A 15,515-nucleotide genomic window follows, 5' to 3' on the forward strand; every position below is an offset into this window, starting at 1 on the left:
TGATTACTAAATTTGATGTGGTGGTGTTAGCAAGAACAATAAAATATACAACTAAAAGGAAAACCAACATATACCAATGCAATAAATTTATTCTGTACTTACAAACATATGTAACTGCCATCAAACCCAATGACAATTTTGACAGCAACCAATATATATGACAATAAGAAGAATCCAAAGAAAAATTACGAACTACCAGCAAACATCACATCAATGTATTACATTCTCAACAATCAGAATTATACTACGCAATATCGTTGTGCTTGTCGATTCATTCTCCACTCGACCGCCTTGATAAGATTGAAAACCTCATTCGACTTTTTGAATGTCAAGAACATCAGAATATCTAAGCAGAAAATCATGTGGCTAACACTAACTTGGGCTCTTGTGTTCCTTTGACAAATTTAACACTCAGCCACAACCTACGCTTCTTAACTGACCACGTCAAAAGAGATATTTCTTGGACAGTCACCGAAGATTCACCAAACGAGTTGATCAACACTACTAACAACGTGGAAAAGTATTTGAATGGCTCCAACATAATCACTCTAATATATACTCGAGTGGAGCTTCATCCATTTGTTCATATGCAACATTAGCGATCACCCACTTTCCCCTTCCTTCACAAGAAACCGCCTATACATGCCATGAATATTATAAATGGCAAGGGGAATACAAGGAAAACGTCAAATTATAGGTCTTCTAGTTCTATGCTTCAACGGCTTACATGTCTTATGTTGATTGTAGATGGTTTTTTGAGAACTTTGTGGAAGAAATCAGGCACAGGATTATAATTTAGTTATATGTATCATCCACAGACAAATGGAGACACTTGGGTGGTAACAAGAATTTTGGTTATCTATTCAGAAGATTTGCTTGAGAGAAGTCAACATAAAGGTTCTTAGTCTTGGCACAAGTAAAATTTGCATACAACAATTTGGTAAATCGATCTACAAGTAAGAGTCCATTTCATATTGTGTATGGAAGATCTCCAAAGGGGGTAGAAAATTTGTTGAGTTTGTCAAAGGCAAGTATGAAGAGTGTTAATGAAGAGTCCTTTATTGATTATATGAGTGAAGTTCATGATGAGTGTTGATGAAGAGTCTTTTGTTGATTATATGAGTGAAGTTCATGAACAATTGCGATGAACTTATCATAAGTAAAAGATGAATGCAAAGCTGAGAAGACGAAGGGGGTTTGGTGTTAACTCATCTGAGGAAGGAGAGATTTCCTCAAGGAACCTAAAACAAATGAAAGCCAACGAAGATTAGACCTTGTAAGATTTTGCAAAAGTTTTCCACTAATGCATACAAAATATTTCTCCCGTTCAATGTTTTTGATTCATGCGAAAACCATGATAGTATCATTAATGGCACTCAAGATTGATGGTGAAGGTCAACAATTAGGACCTTTGAGAGACTTACCCAGACTACTTCTTAGTTTGCCCATGCCCACAGCCAAAGGACATGTGGTGGTGGTTTGTTCCACTTCTAGACTTTTGAACACCCTTCATCGAAGTTGTTTTTATTCCAATATCACATTATTCGAAGATGCGTAACAAAGGTGATGGGACATATAACATTTAAAAGTCATTCAATCGAATTGGTATTTGTCCTCCAACAAAATCATTGTGAGGAAATGGGAGAATGGAGTTAAAAACTCCCACAGGAACCTAGACCATTCAACCTTTCAAGAGATTGATAAATCTATGCACTCTGATGTTTTGGATGGGCCCTAAACCAAGGCACAAAAAAAACACTTGTCCATCATTGGATAAAGGGCTAGATCAATGGTGTGGGTTTTCCCACAAGATTTATGGGTGCCTTTGCAATGCTCATGATGAGATGCATTATAAGGATCATTTCAATCCAACACACTATGCCAATCAGACTACATGTCATATGATACACATGTGCAACCAACAAAGGATGGTTCAATTATCTTGGAAGCTCTAACTGTTTTGCTCGTGACAATTCAATTATGTGGCTTTTAGATAGAATGCAATGTTTTGAAAAGAGGAAGGGGTTTTTATTTACATCTGGAATGTAATTTAAGCAAGATATTGAGGCATGTGGCCTTGTACCGACTTGTTCATGAAGCTCTGGGACTTTTAGACTAATTGAATAAAAGAGTGGATTATATTCAGGGCTCGTTGTCATGAATGTGCATTTCTGTTGTGTTAAGTTGAATTTTAATTTACTTGTATGGGTTTTGTGCATAGTTTATAACTTGAAATCATAGTCATTGCACCAAGGATATAGGGTTAGGGTTGGTTGCATCAAGGATATAGAATCAGGATTATAAATCAACAATAGCTTCACAAGACTTTTAGTCCAGGTGTAGATTTTCAAGAATAATTGCAATTCTCTTTAATGTACAGGCTCCTTAGGATGAGGGTATATAATGAAGGTTACACCTGAAGGATAGCTTTACTAGGCTTCTAGGTTTAAGTGACATTTTTTTATTCTTATTCAGTTACTAAATTTCGATAATCAGTACTGATATAGAAGACGATGTCTAAGCATTAATGTATGTCAGGACTCATACCTGCTCCTTCCTCAGCCTGGCGTTTTCCTCTATGAGCTTATTCACTTCAATCTCCAGCTCATTTGTGTAAGCCTGTCAACAACATCAGAACATTTGGGTACTTTATTATAAAATTCAAAATGAATTCGCAGTAGAGAATAGCAGAGCCCAAAAATTTAATTCAGTTAAGCAAAATCAATGCACAAAAAGGGTCGACTGCCTTTCTTTTGGGCATGGACAGAATTGTTGAAACGCTAGACAGATGGTAATTATTTAATGAATGCTCGTGACCACACTGTGCCTTCATACATATGGCAGCAACACAAATTGAATTGATGCGACTAGCTCTTAGTGGGTTTTGTCTTTCTCTACTGGTCAATTCTATTAAATCATCGGGTGCCTATCAGATCCATCGTAACTTCTGGTGGAATCAAAAACACTCTGTGGTATGGGAAAAAAATAAAATAATAGATTTGAGATGAAAATGGATATTTTATTTTATTGAAATTGTATATATAACAATGTTAAGTAAGGTGTTTTGTTAAGACACTCCTTGATGTGACATGATCCATTTAATTCTCTAGTCTGATCAAAATATGATAAAAATATAATCCAACCAAACTTAAAAAAACATAATATTAACTAAATTTCATCTAAACATATATAATGAATAACAATAATAAAAAATAAAAATAAACACAATGTTAACTAAAATACATCTATACATATATGATGCATAACAATAATAAACTAAAATAAATAATATTAATACTACCCGCCATCATAACACATCCCACTAGGTTGAGGGAGTGAACATCGCTTTTTCTAAATGCAATGACAGAATATTCTATATAACATTGTCACTCTCTCCATCGAGCACTATCTTGTCTTGCACACTTCCAAAAAGTCTTGTTTTCTCATACACATTTCCCGCACACCAGAACAAAATGCTTTCCGTCATGCGTTTTAATGGAAAGCGAATAATGGAGAGTCCTGACATGTTGGTGCGTAGTAGAGCGTAGGGGAACCTAATAAGGCATATTACTGTTCACCTTTGATGTAAAGTAGAGGAGTATGAATGGAGTTTAATTCAGGCTCTAAGAAACGCCTGTTCGATGCCACCATTGTAGCTCCTGAGATCTATGGTTGGAACAAAAATGAAGTTACAGCTAACCCCAAAATAACGTAGTAATAGAAGCCCAACACAGACGCAGGAGCTTTCTTGGTAATCCTGGACTAATTGCTACTGATAATATTTTACTGTCAAATACCCTAACCTAAGTGGATAAGAAGCGAATCTGAGACAAATAATCAAAATGTTATCTAGGTTCAGAAAGATCGAATCCCATACCTGCCTCCTTGCTCTTGAACGAGCAGCAGATTCTCGATTTTTGATCATACGCTTCTGGCGCCGCTCCACGGTGTGATCTGTTATAGACTCACAACCTCGTTTCTTCCAGACAGGGTGTTCAGAGCCCGACGATGCGGCTACGACAGGGATATCAATATTACTGTTCGCCTGAGCCGATAATTCCCCAAATTGTTGGTGTTGGTGTTGAAATTGCAGCCATTCCGGTTGCTGCAGGTTTTGACCTGCAAGAACAGAATCCATTGCAAATATGGTCAAGCTGCCATTGTTGCCCCGGTTCAGGCCATCCTCCTCCTCTTCTTCCTCTTCATCTTCCCGCTGTCCAAGGCCCGTCTGTGCAAGAAAATTCTCCACCGCCGCGGCCTGAGTAGTCTGAAAATTAGGCCTGTGAATGTCTCTCCAGACTTGATCAAGACTTCCCCCGGCTGCAACGCTCACCTGGCGCTGCATGGCACAAGGTGGGGAGCTGAGAAGGCCGTCCTCCATGTTACTATTTCCTGCACTGCCATCGCCGTGAAGCTTCTCTACCCGCCTTTCCAGGGGTTGCAAGAACCTGAATTCAGAAGGAGCGAGCACTGCCTGGGACCCCATATGGCTGATTATTGGACTAAATCCAACTTCTTCCTAAACCTGTAACTAAAACACCTTGCGGTGCCTCTCTTCCCTAATTGAAAACAGAGACGGCTTAAATGTATCCGGTGGCTAGGATAGATCACCACCTCTTCAAAGTTCCATAATTTCTCCTCAGGGCACCCCTCGCTCACGCTTCTCGTGTGAAAGCAAGATCCTCAGTGTTGGGTTGGGTGCGTGACTCTGTGAGTGTGAGTGCTGATGTCAAAGTGGGAGTGGAAATGAAAACTAAGACCGCTCTACTCTGCTAATCTTGCCTTTGATGTTGCGGTGGATTCGCATAGAATGGTGCCCACTCCCTCCCAAGAGGTGGGGACTCTGCAATCCGTAGAGTATGCATCTCCCTCTCCTGACCCCTGAGCGTCCGTTTCATCATTGCCGCCGTATTTTGACTCGACTTCCCCTGTCTCGTCTGAGGAAATAGTAACAGTCGTAAAAATAAGGAAGCTGAGTGATAAACACGGGCTAGTTTAGTTAGGAAGATCCGGCGAATCCAGTTCCCCGCACCCGATCTCACTTAATTTTACAAACAGTACAATCTCTTGGAAGTTGTCTGAAGTTTATGCAAAATGTACCATTTGCTCGACTACTTTCGTTGGGATCGGCAAAACTTCAAATCTTTACATGTGCTTTGTGAGTTACGCAGCTCTCATGTAATTTGTAAGAGATCATGTACAAAGGATATCCAACCGGGCAAGTATAACTAACTAATAAAATTTATTGCTATGTAAATGTTGTTAAACCAGCTCTAACTAACTAACAAAAATTTATGGGTATATAAATGTGGTTAAACAATTACTATTTTGTCTCTTGGTTTAAATAAAGTAAAAATATTGAATTTAAATTAGTGTTAAGGTTTAGAATATATAAATGTTGTTAAACAAGTGTTACTATGTTTTTTAGTTTAAATATAGTTAAATTAAAGTAAAAATATTAAATTTAAATTAGTGTTTAGGTTTAGAATTCTATCAATTTGAGTTTTATTGTTGGTAAAACCTTGATCAAGCAAGGCCCTGATTTCAACACAGATACAAACATAACAAACTATAATATGTTATAAAAAACTATAATATGTTATACTTGCATTTACATTTGAATTACATTAATTTTACAAATCAAAATAGTTTGTCCAAATCAAAAATTATATATTTTATGTTTTAAAATTTAAACTAAAATATTCAATAAAAAAATCTTTTAATATAATTATTAGTTTATAAAAATACATATATTTATTTTAAAATTTAAATTGATATTTGAAAAAAATATATGTTTTATTTTATTAGAATTTGAATTTACATATTAACCCAAAAAATATATATATATATATATATAATTTGAATTAATATTTAATAATAAAAAAAAAAAAATTATTAAAATTTGAATTAATATTTAATAAAAACATATTTGTATTCATTAAAATTCGAATTGATATTAAAAAAAAAAAACTTTTATTATAAATATTACTTTATACCACATATATTTTAATATAATTAATTTTTTTTAATTATATATACATATATTTTAATAGAGTCGTCTATGGAGCCGAAGGATTGCCCGGACGGGAATTGGCGTACGGCCAAAAGTTGTCACAATCTCGGTAAAAATATCTTGTAGAGGCACTATTTAAATCATGTTTTTGGTGGTGGAAATGGATTCAGCACCATAAAAGCCCTCTCCGGCACCTAAAATCTTGAAGTTTAACAGTTTTAACTTGGATTTACAAAAATCCCTGCCAAATTTTTTCAAAATATAACCAGAATTTCCATAACTTTGAGGGCAAAAAAGGAGTCTAGTTAAACTAATATAATTATTAGTTTATAAAAAATATTGATATCACAAGAATGAGTACACTGCATTAATAGAAAATAATGATTGCAAAATCACAATCTACCATGTATTGTGCAATAAGATCATATATTTGACTTAACTAATTGCAAGTCAGCTTATACTAGACCTTCTTGTCCTTGATGTGATTATGACTTCTTGGCTTGATGCTTCAACCTTGTAGACGTTCTTGAGATGCCCTTTCCTTGATGTGTCCCCTTAGCTCTAACACCGCGTTGAAGAATCTGTGGCAATGGGGTATAGTAGGATTCTTCTAGACTTGAAAACAATTTGTGAAGCTCTTTTACAATTTATCTTGTTAGCTTGATCTTCTTCTCTTCTTATTAATGCATGTGTGTTTACTTCATCAAACTGGTGCCAAAAACATAAGAACAAGAACACAAGATGTTGGCTCTCTACCATGGCAAAACCTCTCTCTCTTAGAGAGGAAAACCCTTTCGTAGATTTCTCTTATTGAAGCTTCTTATTGATCAATGCCAAACCCTAGAAGAATATCCTCCAAGCACAAGTGAAGTCCTTCCTCCTCTCTGCACTTTGTTTCTTCGGCACTTCCGTCCTTCTTTCCACTGTTGATAGGCCCTTTGTTTCTTCGGCACTTCGCCCTTCTTTCCGCTGTTGATAGGCTCTCTCTTAGAGAGGAAAACTCTTTCATAGATTTCTCTTATTGAAGATTCTTATTGATCAATGCCAAACCCTAGACCCTTGAAAAGAATATCCTCCAAGCACAAGTCAAGTCCTTCCTCCTCTTTGCACTTTGTTTCTCTGGCACTTCGTCCTGCTTCATCCTTCTTTCAACAGTTGATAGGTATTATACTGTGAGGTGGCAAGATAATAAGAAAGCATAGTCATTTTACATTTTTAGATTTTAAAGTCTGAGTATAATACTAAAATTATAGGAGGAGATAGTCTAGAGGGTTAGCTCGAGCTTGTTGTTAAAGCACTTTTGCTATTAAAAGATTGAGCCGATAAATTATAGGAAGGAGGAGATAGTCTCGAGGGTTAGCTCGAGCTTGCTGTTAAAGCACTTTTGCTATTAAAAGATTGAGTCGATAGTAAGTGATCTCTTCATGCGGATCTACCTAATACAAATATTTTGTGGATAAGTGATCTCTTCAGGTGGATCTACCTAATACAAATATTTCGTGGATTTAGTTGAGCGTAATGGTCATGGTGTGTGAACTACTGAAAACAAATTAAAACAAAAAAATGTTAAATAAGAAAGCATATTTGTATTTAATTAATAGAATTTATTTTTTATAACTACACTAAATTTAGAGAAAGACTATTTCTTGAAAAATGATCATTTTAACATTATAATAACAAGTGTTTCATGGTAATTTAGTTTTTCTAGAAAAAATTACAAAATAAGTAATGAATGGTTAAATTTAATATGACTAACTACAAAAGTGATAAATATTCTTTATTAAGAGATAACTAAAATATGAAAAACAATATTTACTCATAGAAAGCATACTTGCTTTTAATTAATATGATTATTATTTTTTAAATATTCTTGAATAATGATCATTTTAACAATATAATAATAAGTGTTTTATGGCAATTTAATTTTTGTAGAAGAAAAAAAATAAAAATAAAAAATGAATGGTCAAACTTAATATGAATAACTATAAAGTGTCGAGTATTATTTATTTAAAAGATAACTAAAATATGAAAAACAATATTTACTCATAGAATTTGTAAAGGATTGAACCATCTATTTTAAAAGCAAAAGAAAATTTAAATCTCAAGATTAAGTTGATGTAAGTAGTTATCAATAAATTAAGTATTGACACTATTTTAAGAGAATTTATTCATACCATCTCATATATGTTTAACTATTAATATTGTGCCACTAGTAAAAGTTAAAATAAATATATATTATATATTATGTTAATAATAAGTATATATATATTTATTTATATATATACATTAGTTTATAGAGCGTTGTGTTGTTATGACTTCTGGATAAAATTAGGAATTTCAAGTAGAAGAAATAATTGAAATTATTTTTAGTTTTTTTCATTGGTAAAAGTAAAATAAATATATATTATATACTATGTTAATAATAAGTATATATAATATATTATATACATTAGTTTATAGAGTGTTGTGTTGTTATGACCTCTGGATAAGATTAGGAGTTTCAAGTAGAAAAATTAATTGAAATTATTTTTAGTTTTTTTCCTTAATAATGATTTTTTTTCTATTTTTTCTAATTTAATTTTGATTTTTCTAATAATTTTGTTTTTTTCTTTTATTTATTTATTTTCAATTTAATTTTACAATAAAACTTCAATTCTTTTTATTAATAAAATAAAGCATAACAAAATAAAAGATTAATATATCTCCAAAAAAAAATTATTTACTCAATATTTTATAATAATAAAAATAAATATTTATAATAAAAAATATAACTAATTTAAAACCAATAAATTAATTGTTTTAAATCTTTAATAAAAATAATAATAAAATTATTATTATTATTTATTTTAATATTATTTATAAACTTAAAAACTATAATAAAATATATTAAAATAAAATATTCTTGCTTTATAATTAATTAAAAAAATATTAGATAAGTATTTTTATTAACCTAAAATTATTATATTAATAAAAAATATCATATAAATATCTTTATTAACATAAAATTATATTATATTAAAGTTGATAACTTATTGTGGACACATTCTCATAACCAATATTAAAAAGGGAAAAATATTATATGTTATGCGTCATTATTATTATTAATGTTTTATTCACTCGCACAAAATATTATTATCATGTTTTATTCTCTCACGCAAAGTATTATTATCATTCATGGCGTTCGTTTTTATGTTTTGCTTATTCCAATAAGCCATGGTGTTAGTATTTATCTTGTATTACTTTTGTAAGTCATTCTTATTATTATCATTCATGGTGTTGGTATTTATGTTTTGTTTATTCCAAATAAGCCATGGTATTAGTATTTATGTTGTATTCACTTTTGCAAGTCATTCTTATTATTCAGGTTATTATTAGTGTTTATATTATATTCATTTATATGAAAACACGTGGTATAAGAATGAACACAAATGATGGACAAAAAGGTTTAGGAAATAATTATAATTCTTTTATAATTAATTATAATATTAATAGAGGGTATCATCATTATGGACACTTTAGTTTATAATATGTTTGTTTGTTTGTTTGTTTTTTTTTTTTTTTTTAAGGGTTGGTAGTACATTACTTATTATATATGTTTACATCGTTCATTCAAAGAGGATTGGAACTCGAAATCTCGGGAAACAAAGTCTTCACTCACATGACTATTGCTTGTCGCGATGTCTCACCTAGGCTATATGCGGTGTTAAATAAAGAAGCATGGTAACTTTGTAATTAATTAATTATTATGTTAATATAAATGCCACTATCTTTATAATGGTTTTATGTTGACTTTTAGGATTATATTGTATTGAAGCTTATAAGTTGTGGCAAATCAATCTTTACAATCAATACTCGAAAGGAGGGAAGAATATGTTTATTGCATTATAAGGTATTCTAAATGCTACAAGTCACTATGATTGTTCATGTTTATTCCCTCACATAAGTCATTGTTATTGTTCATGTTATGAGTATTTATGTTTATTCACTCACTCATAAACACACAACACATAATTCAAGTGGGAGAAGGCCTAGGAAACAAGTATAATCACTTTACGATTGATTAACCATTATTTTAGTATGGGGCATTATCTTTATGATCACCCCATTGGCATAAGGATCATGGTATGGTAGGGCTTATATGTTGTAGTTGCCCAATCCTCTTCATAGTCGATAAGAAAATTATTATATATTGAGTGGGGAAGGTAGTGAAATAGATGACTACCTTTGTAGGTACCCCCTTTGGCATAAGGATAGTGGAATGGTGGAGCTCATATGTTGTGGTGGATCAATCCTCGTGACAACTAACACAAATTATATACCAAATGGGGAAGGCCTTACAAGTAAGCATAATCACCTTGCAACTAATTGACCAATATGTTAGCAGTGGGGCAATACTTATGTGGACACCCCCATTGGCATAAGGGTCATGTATAGTGGGGTTTATATGTTGTCACTAACCAATCCTTATGACAATCAATAAGGGAATTATACACTAGATGGGAAGGCCTAGAAAGCGAGCATAATCACCTTGTAATGAATTAACCATTATATTAATAGGGGGATTACCTTTATGGAGTCCTCATTGTGATCAAGATCATGATGTACTAGGGTTTATATGTTGTCCCAAATCAATCCTCATGACAACCAATAAGGGAATTATTCACGAAATCAAGAAGGCCTTGCAAGCAACCATAATCACCTTGGAACTACTTGAACAGTGTGCTAATGTTACTACCTCTATGGACACCCCCATTAGCATAAGGATTCTAGTGTTGTAAATCTTATATGTTGTTGTGGACCAATCCTTGTGACAACCAATGAGGAAAATATACACCAAGCAAGGAGGGCTCAACAAGTAAGCACAATCACCTTACAATTAATTAAGAATTACATTATTAGGGAGGAAATACCTCTATGGACACCCCTATTAGCATAAGGATTATGGTATAGTAGCGCATATATGTGGTCGTGACCAATCCTTAAGATAGTCAATAAGTGAATTAACATCGAATGGGGAAAGCCTTGCAAGCAATCATAGTCATCATGTAAGTAATTAACCATTATGTTAGCAGGAAGGCCACTACCTCTTTGGATACCCCTATTGCCATAAGGATAATAGTAATAGTGTAGCTTATATTTTGTTGTGGATGAGTCCTCACAACAACCAATAAGGGAATTATACACCAATTGGGAAAGGGCTAGAAAGTAAGCATTATTTCCTTGTAAATAATTAACCATGACTTTGGTAAGGGAACGCTACATATATGGGCAACATTGTTGACATCTAGTGGAGCTTACATGTTGTTGCAATCAAAACCTCATGACAATAAATAAGGAGGTTATACATCAAATGGAGAAGTCCCACCAAGCAAGCATAATCACCTTAAAACTTATTAACCATTATGTTTGTAGGGGGGCACTACTTTCATGGACACTCTCATTGATATAAAGATCATAGTGTATTCGATCTTATATGTTCTAGTAAACTAATCCTAATGACAATCAATAACAAAAATCACATGAAATAGTAAAAGGTTATCAAGTAAACATGAACAACTTACTTCCAATTAACCATTAAATTAGTGAAAGGACCACCACCTTTATGGACCGATCATGATATAATTAAATTTATATATTATTATGAACCAATAATAACTTTTTATATATATATATATATATATATATATATAATCTACCATATTATTAAACGACTTATATATTACCACAAAGCAATTTTCATGATAGCAAATCAAAAAATTATACACCAAATCTAACATGTTGCCTAAATCCAAGACTCTTCAAAAATCACAAGTATCCTTTACTCTTTAGAAGAGTTGATTATCCATTCCTCTTTAGAAGAGTTGATTGTTTATCTATTTGAAATGTTCATTAATTTGTAATCTATAGATTTGTACAAGTTGACATGGATATTACTCTCTTTCACAATTTACATGGAATTATGAAAGTTGCAACCATGTTTGCAAGTATTATTGAGTTTGTAATGAATAAACAATTGGAAAATAGTGTAGTTTGTTTGTTATTAATAAACAATTAGTGAAAATTACAATTGGTGTTTGTAAGTATTATTGGGTTGGTAATTCATAAACTACTTGCAACCCGTGTAGATGGTAGTTTGTAATTAATAAATTGTAATATCCCCCATTAATGTAAATATTTACTTTAATTTTATTGGAACCAAACAAACTATTACTATTTGTTTGAATTATAAAATATTTTTGAATTCAATTATTGAAGGATAATATTTTATAGTTATGGGTAAATACTATTTTTTACTAGGTAATTAGTTATGGAAACAGTTATCTGTTCCAAAACTAAATCCTAGAGTATTTTTATAGTAAATGATCAAGAGGATGGGGATCTGAGATCAAGAGAAGAGGGAACTGTGCTGAAAGGTCAGACAGTCTTGAATGGCTATGTCTGGTTAAGACCAGATAGCTGGAAAACTTTAAAGTCTCTAAGAGAGAGAGAACTCCTAAAGTAAGGAGTAGCACGGGGGCAAAGATTTACCAGAGTAGGTAATCTCACGACAGGGAGGAAATCAAAATGCTAATCTTATATCATTTAGTTCTGGACAACGTAATCCAGATAAGTACAAAGTTATTTATATAAGTTGTTCACTGAATCTAAGAATAGTAGCTAGGAGATTGGCTAAACTGTTAAAGATATAATTGTCATTTATTGTGTAAAAGTATAGGTAATGTTTTCCTACTTCTGGAGTATGTCATTAGAATTCTTTGTATTGAATTGAAACAATTCCTTTAAAAAGAATAATAGAGAATCTGAGGAAAAATCCTTACTACATTTCCAGGAAGAAACTGTATTACGAATATCAGAAGATTTAGTAAGTAAACTAGAATGACAAATAAATCTTGAGAAAGGATAGGTATTCTCTGTAAATAGAAATATTACATTAACCAGAAAAGGTAGAGGATAGGTATTTCCTGTAAATAGAAATATTACATTAACCAGAAAAGATAGATTTCCCTATATTTTTTAATTCAGGAACAACAATTAAAATCATCTATTAATCAAAAGAATGGTAAATATTGATGGATGAAATAGTCATGTATACATTGCAATCAACAGACATTAAACTGTTCTCGAAATTCTACACCATAAAACTATGCATACATATGAACTCTATAGATACAACAATATACAAATTAATTCTGAATAGTCACAGCATAAAGACAAGAAATTCAACAAGCTCACAAATTTAATTATGTAAGACAGAAGTAGTGACTTCTGGGAGTTTTTATTGAAATACAAAAGATTACAGTCTTAGACAGGCATCGTATTTTGTAGCATTACGAGCTCCAACAGAGGACATTTAAACATTTTATCTCATAAGTTAAAATACTGAGATTTTACCAATCATAGGACTAAATCTATGCAAAATCTTTATACATTCCGAGCCGCGGTACTTCAAACAAAGTGTAGTATAAACCCTCAGAAGAATCGAGGAAGGATAGCCCTCGACTTTTAAAAAGAAAGAACTCTGTGTTTATTTAAATACTCAAAAAAGTAATCAAAACCCAGTAGCGAAATATGAAACCTCTTATCAAATATAAATGCTAGTCTTATATTTAAATGTTCCAGTATCATATCAGGGATGGTGACCTGAGAGCCCATTACAAAAACAAAAAGAAACCTCCACACTCAGCCGAAGTCGTAGGCCTCCTTGCCTTACCAAAAAGGCCTCACTTTAACTTCTGGAAACAAACACAAACAAGCTATCAGAGGAGCTATGACTCCCGCAGTCTCAAAAGACCCATTTAGAGATTTCCTTAACAGTCTTAATAGCTGGGTGGTCTGTCCATAAAAACAAAACCCTATTCTGGACAGAATTAGAGAGATTCGAATTACCCGGAATTGGTTGCGGATAATGAAACCTGAAGGAGGGTTTGCCTCAGCGCCAAGATGAATCTTCTGACCCAGGAGCCAGACCTTCCACCATAACAAAGAAACAGTGTTAGAACATGCAAATGGAATTAAGAATCAGAAATAAACATTCTAAAACCTGAAATGCGTAACAGTTATGCGGAAGGAGATCTATAAAACATACCTTTGAAGAAAACAACCCAGGCCCGACCTCCGCAGAACGAATTCCAGAACAATGGAGCGGTTTCGAGTCCTTTAGGGCATTCTGAGTTGCCAGAAAGCAGAGGAAATGGTTCAGAGAAACCGGATAGCAGACGAAGACCACCATCGAAGGGCAAAGCAGAGCCACAAGCTCTTGGAAAATCTGAAGTGAAACAATAACCTATTGAAAAACCTCATTGCCGAGAAATGAAGGGATGAAAGCCTGAGGATCGTTCGATCCAGTGGGCCAATGTGAGTCGTCGATAGGGGTACGAATCCCGAGAGTGAGGTGAGACAAAGACAGATGGAGTACCTCCAGGCAGCCACCCGGATCTAGACATGCCAAAGCACTAAATTCGCCTGCGCTCCCTGAACGAGTTTCAAGGCTATGGCCTGTGAATTTTAATGCAAGGCCAACATCGTACCATAGTTTTAAATATATATAAAAACATAACCAATGTAAAGTCAAATATCGTCTGCATCTGAAATCCTGCCTCTTTCATTAACCAATAATTCATAGTATGTAAAGTCATACATTGCATATGTTTAAAGTTTCATAATGACAATTATTATGGTTGTTAAAAATGCATACTTAATGATTTAATCCATGTTTATATTTCATTAAACCCATTTATGTATTATGCAGTGATTTAGTATGTAAAAAATAAAAAATCTTATATATATTGAAGTTTGATAGGTAAATGTGTTACTCGTAAATAAATATTGCAGTGTGTAATTAATAAACCAGTTTTAAATATTGTAGTTTGTAATTAATAATCAAATTATAGGTATTGTAGCCATTTAATTATAAATAAATGGCAAATATTTTTACGTGAGGTATATAATTTGTATAATATTTTTAAAAAGAAAATAAATTCTAACTTTTCATGTATTAATTAAAAAAACATCCAAAAAATAATTATAATAAAAAGAAAACAAAAACATTAAAACAATAAATATCTATATATTAAAAAGATTATTCATATATTCCTCAAAACTACCCAAAGGAATTCAATATCTAAAAAGATTATTCCCGACCCTGAGAAAGTTTGAGAAATATCAAGGGAACAAAAATATCTATGGGGAAGGGATAAATATAAAAGGTAAATAAATGTAAAATATTTTAATTCTATTCATAAAATGAGCAAGGATTATGAGCAAGGATTATGTTTATGACAAATATCAAGGGAACAAAAATATTTACGAGGAAAGGATAAATATAATTGGTAAATAAATGTAAAATATTTTAATTCTATTCATAAAATTAGCAAAGATTATGTTTATGATTGGATTATTTTTATGATATAATTAAATTGTATTAATATTATTATTTTAATTAATTTTTATTTAAAAAATATATATATATATATATATATAATATTTTTTAATAATAAAATTA

General features: G+C 32.2%; 1 protein-coding gene across 2 annotated transcripts in view; it reads right to left on the minus strand.

The window, feature by feature from the left end:
* The window catches only part of LOC149204419 (ABSCISIC ACID-INSENSITIVE 5-like protein 3), a 116,649-nt gene extending 111,534 nt beyond the window's left edge, over positions 1–5,115 (minus strand). The window contains exons 1-2 of one of the 2 annotated variants that reach the window (XM_089394714.1): positions 3,878–5,115; positions 2,548–2,619 (exon numbers count right to left, since the gene is read on the minus strand). In XM_089394714.1, coding sequence (XP_089250840.1) covers positions 2,548–2,619; positions 3,878–4,486 — 681 coding nt within the window. In that variant the 5' untranslated portion in view covers positions 4,487–5,115. The remainder of the gene's footprint in view (positions 1–2,547; positions 2,620–3,877) is intronic. The other variant, XM_089394713.1, reaches the window with a different exon arrangement.
* Positions 5,116–15,515: the final 10,400 nt, after the last annotated feature.

This window comes from Pinus tabuliformis, chromosome 1_2 (assembly GCF_031772625.1).
Source record: "Pinus tabuliformis cultivar Carrire ecotype Pingquan chromosome 1_2, CPIR1, whole genome shotgun sequence".
NCBI lineage: Eukaryota > Viridiplantae > Streptophyta > Pinopsida > Pinales > Pinaceae > Pinus > Pinus tabuliformis.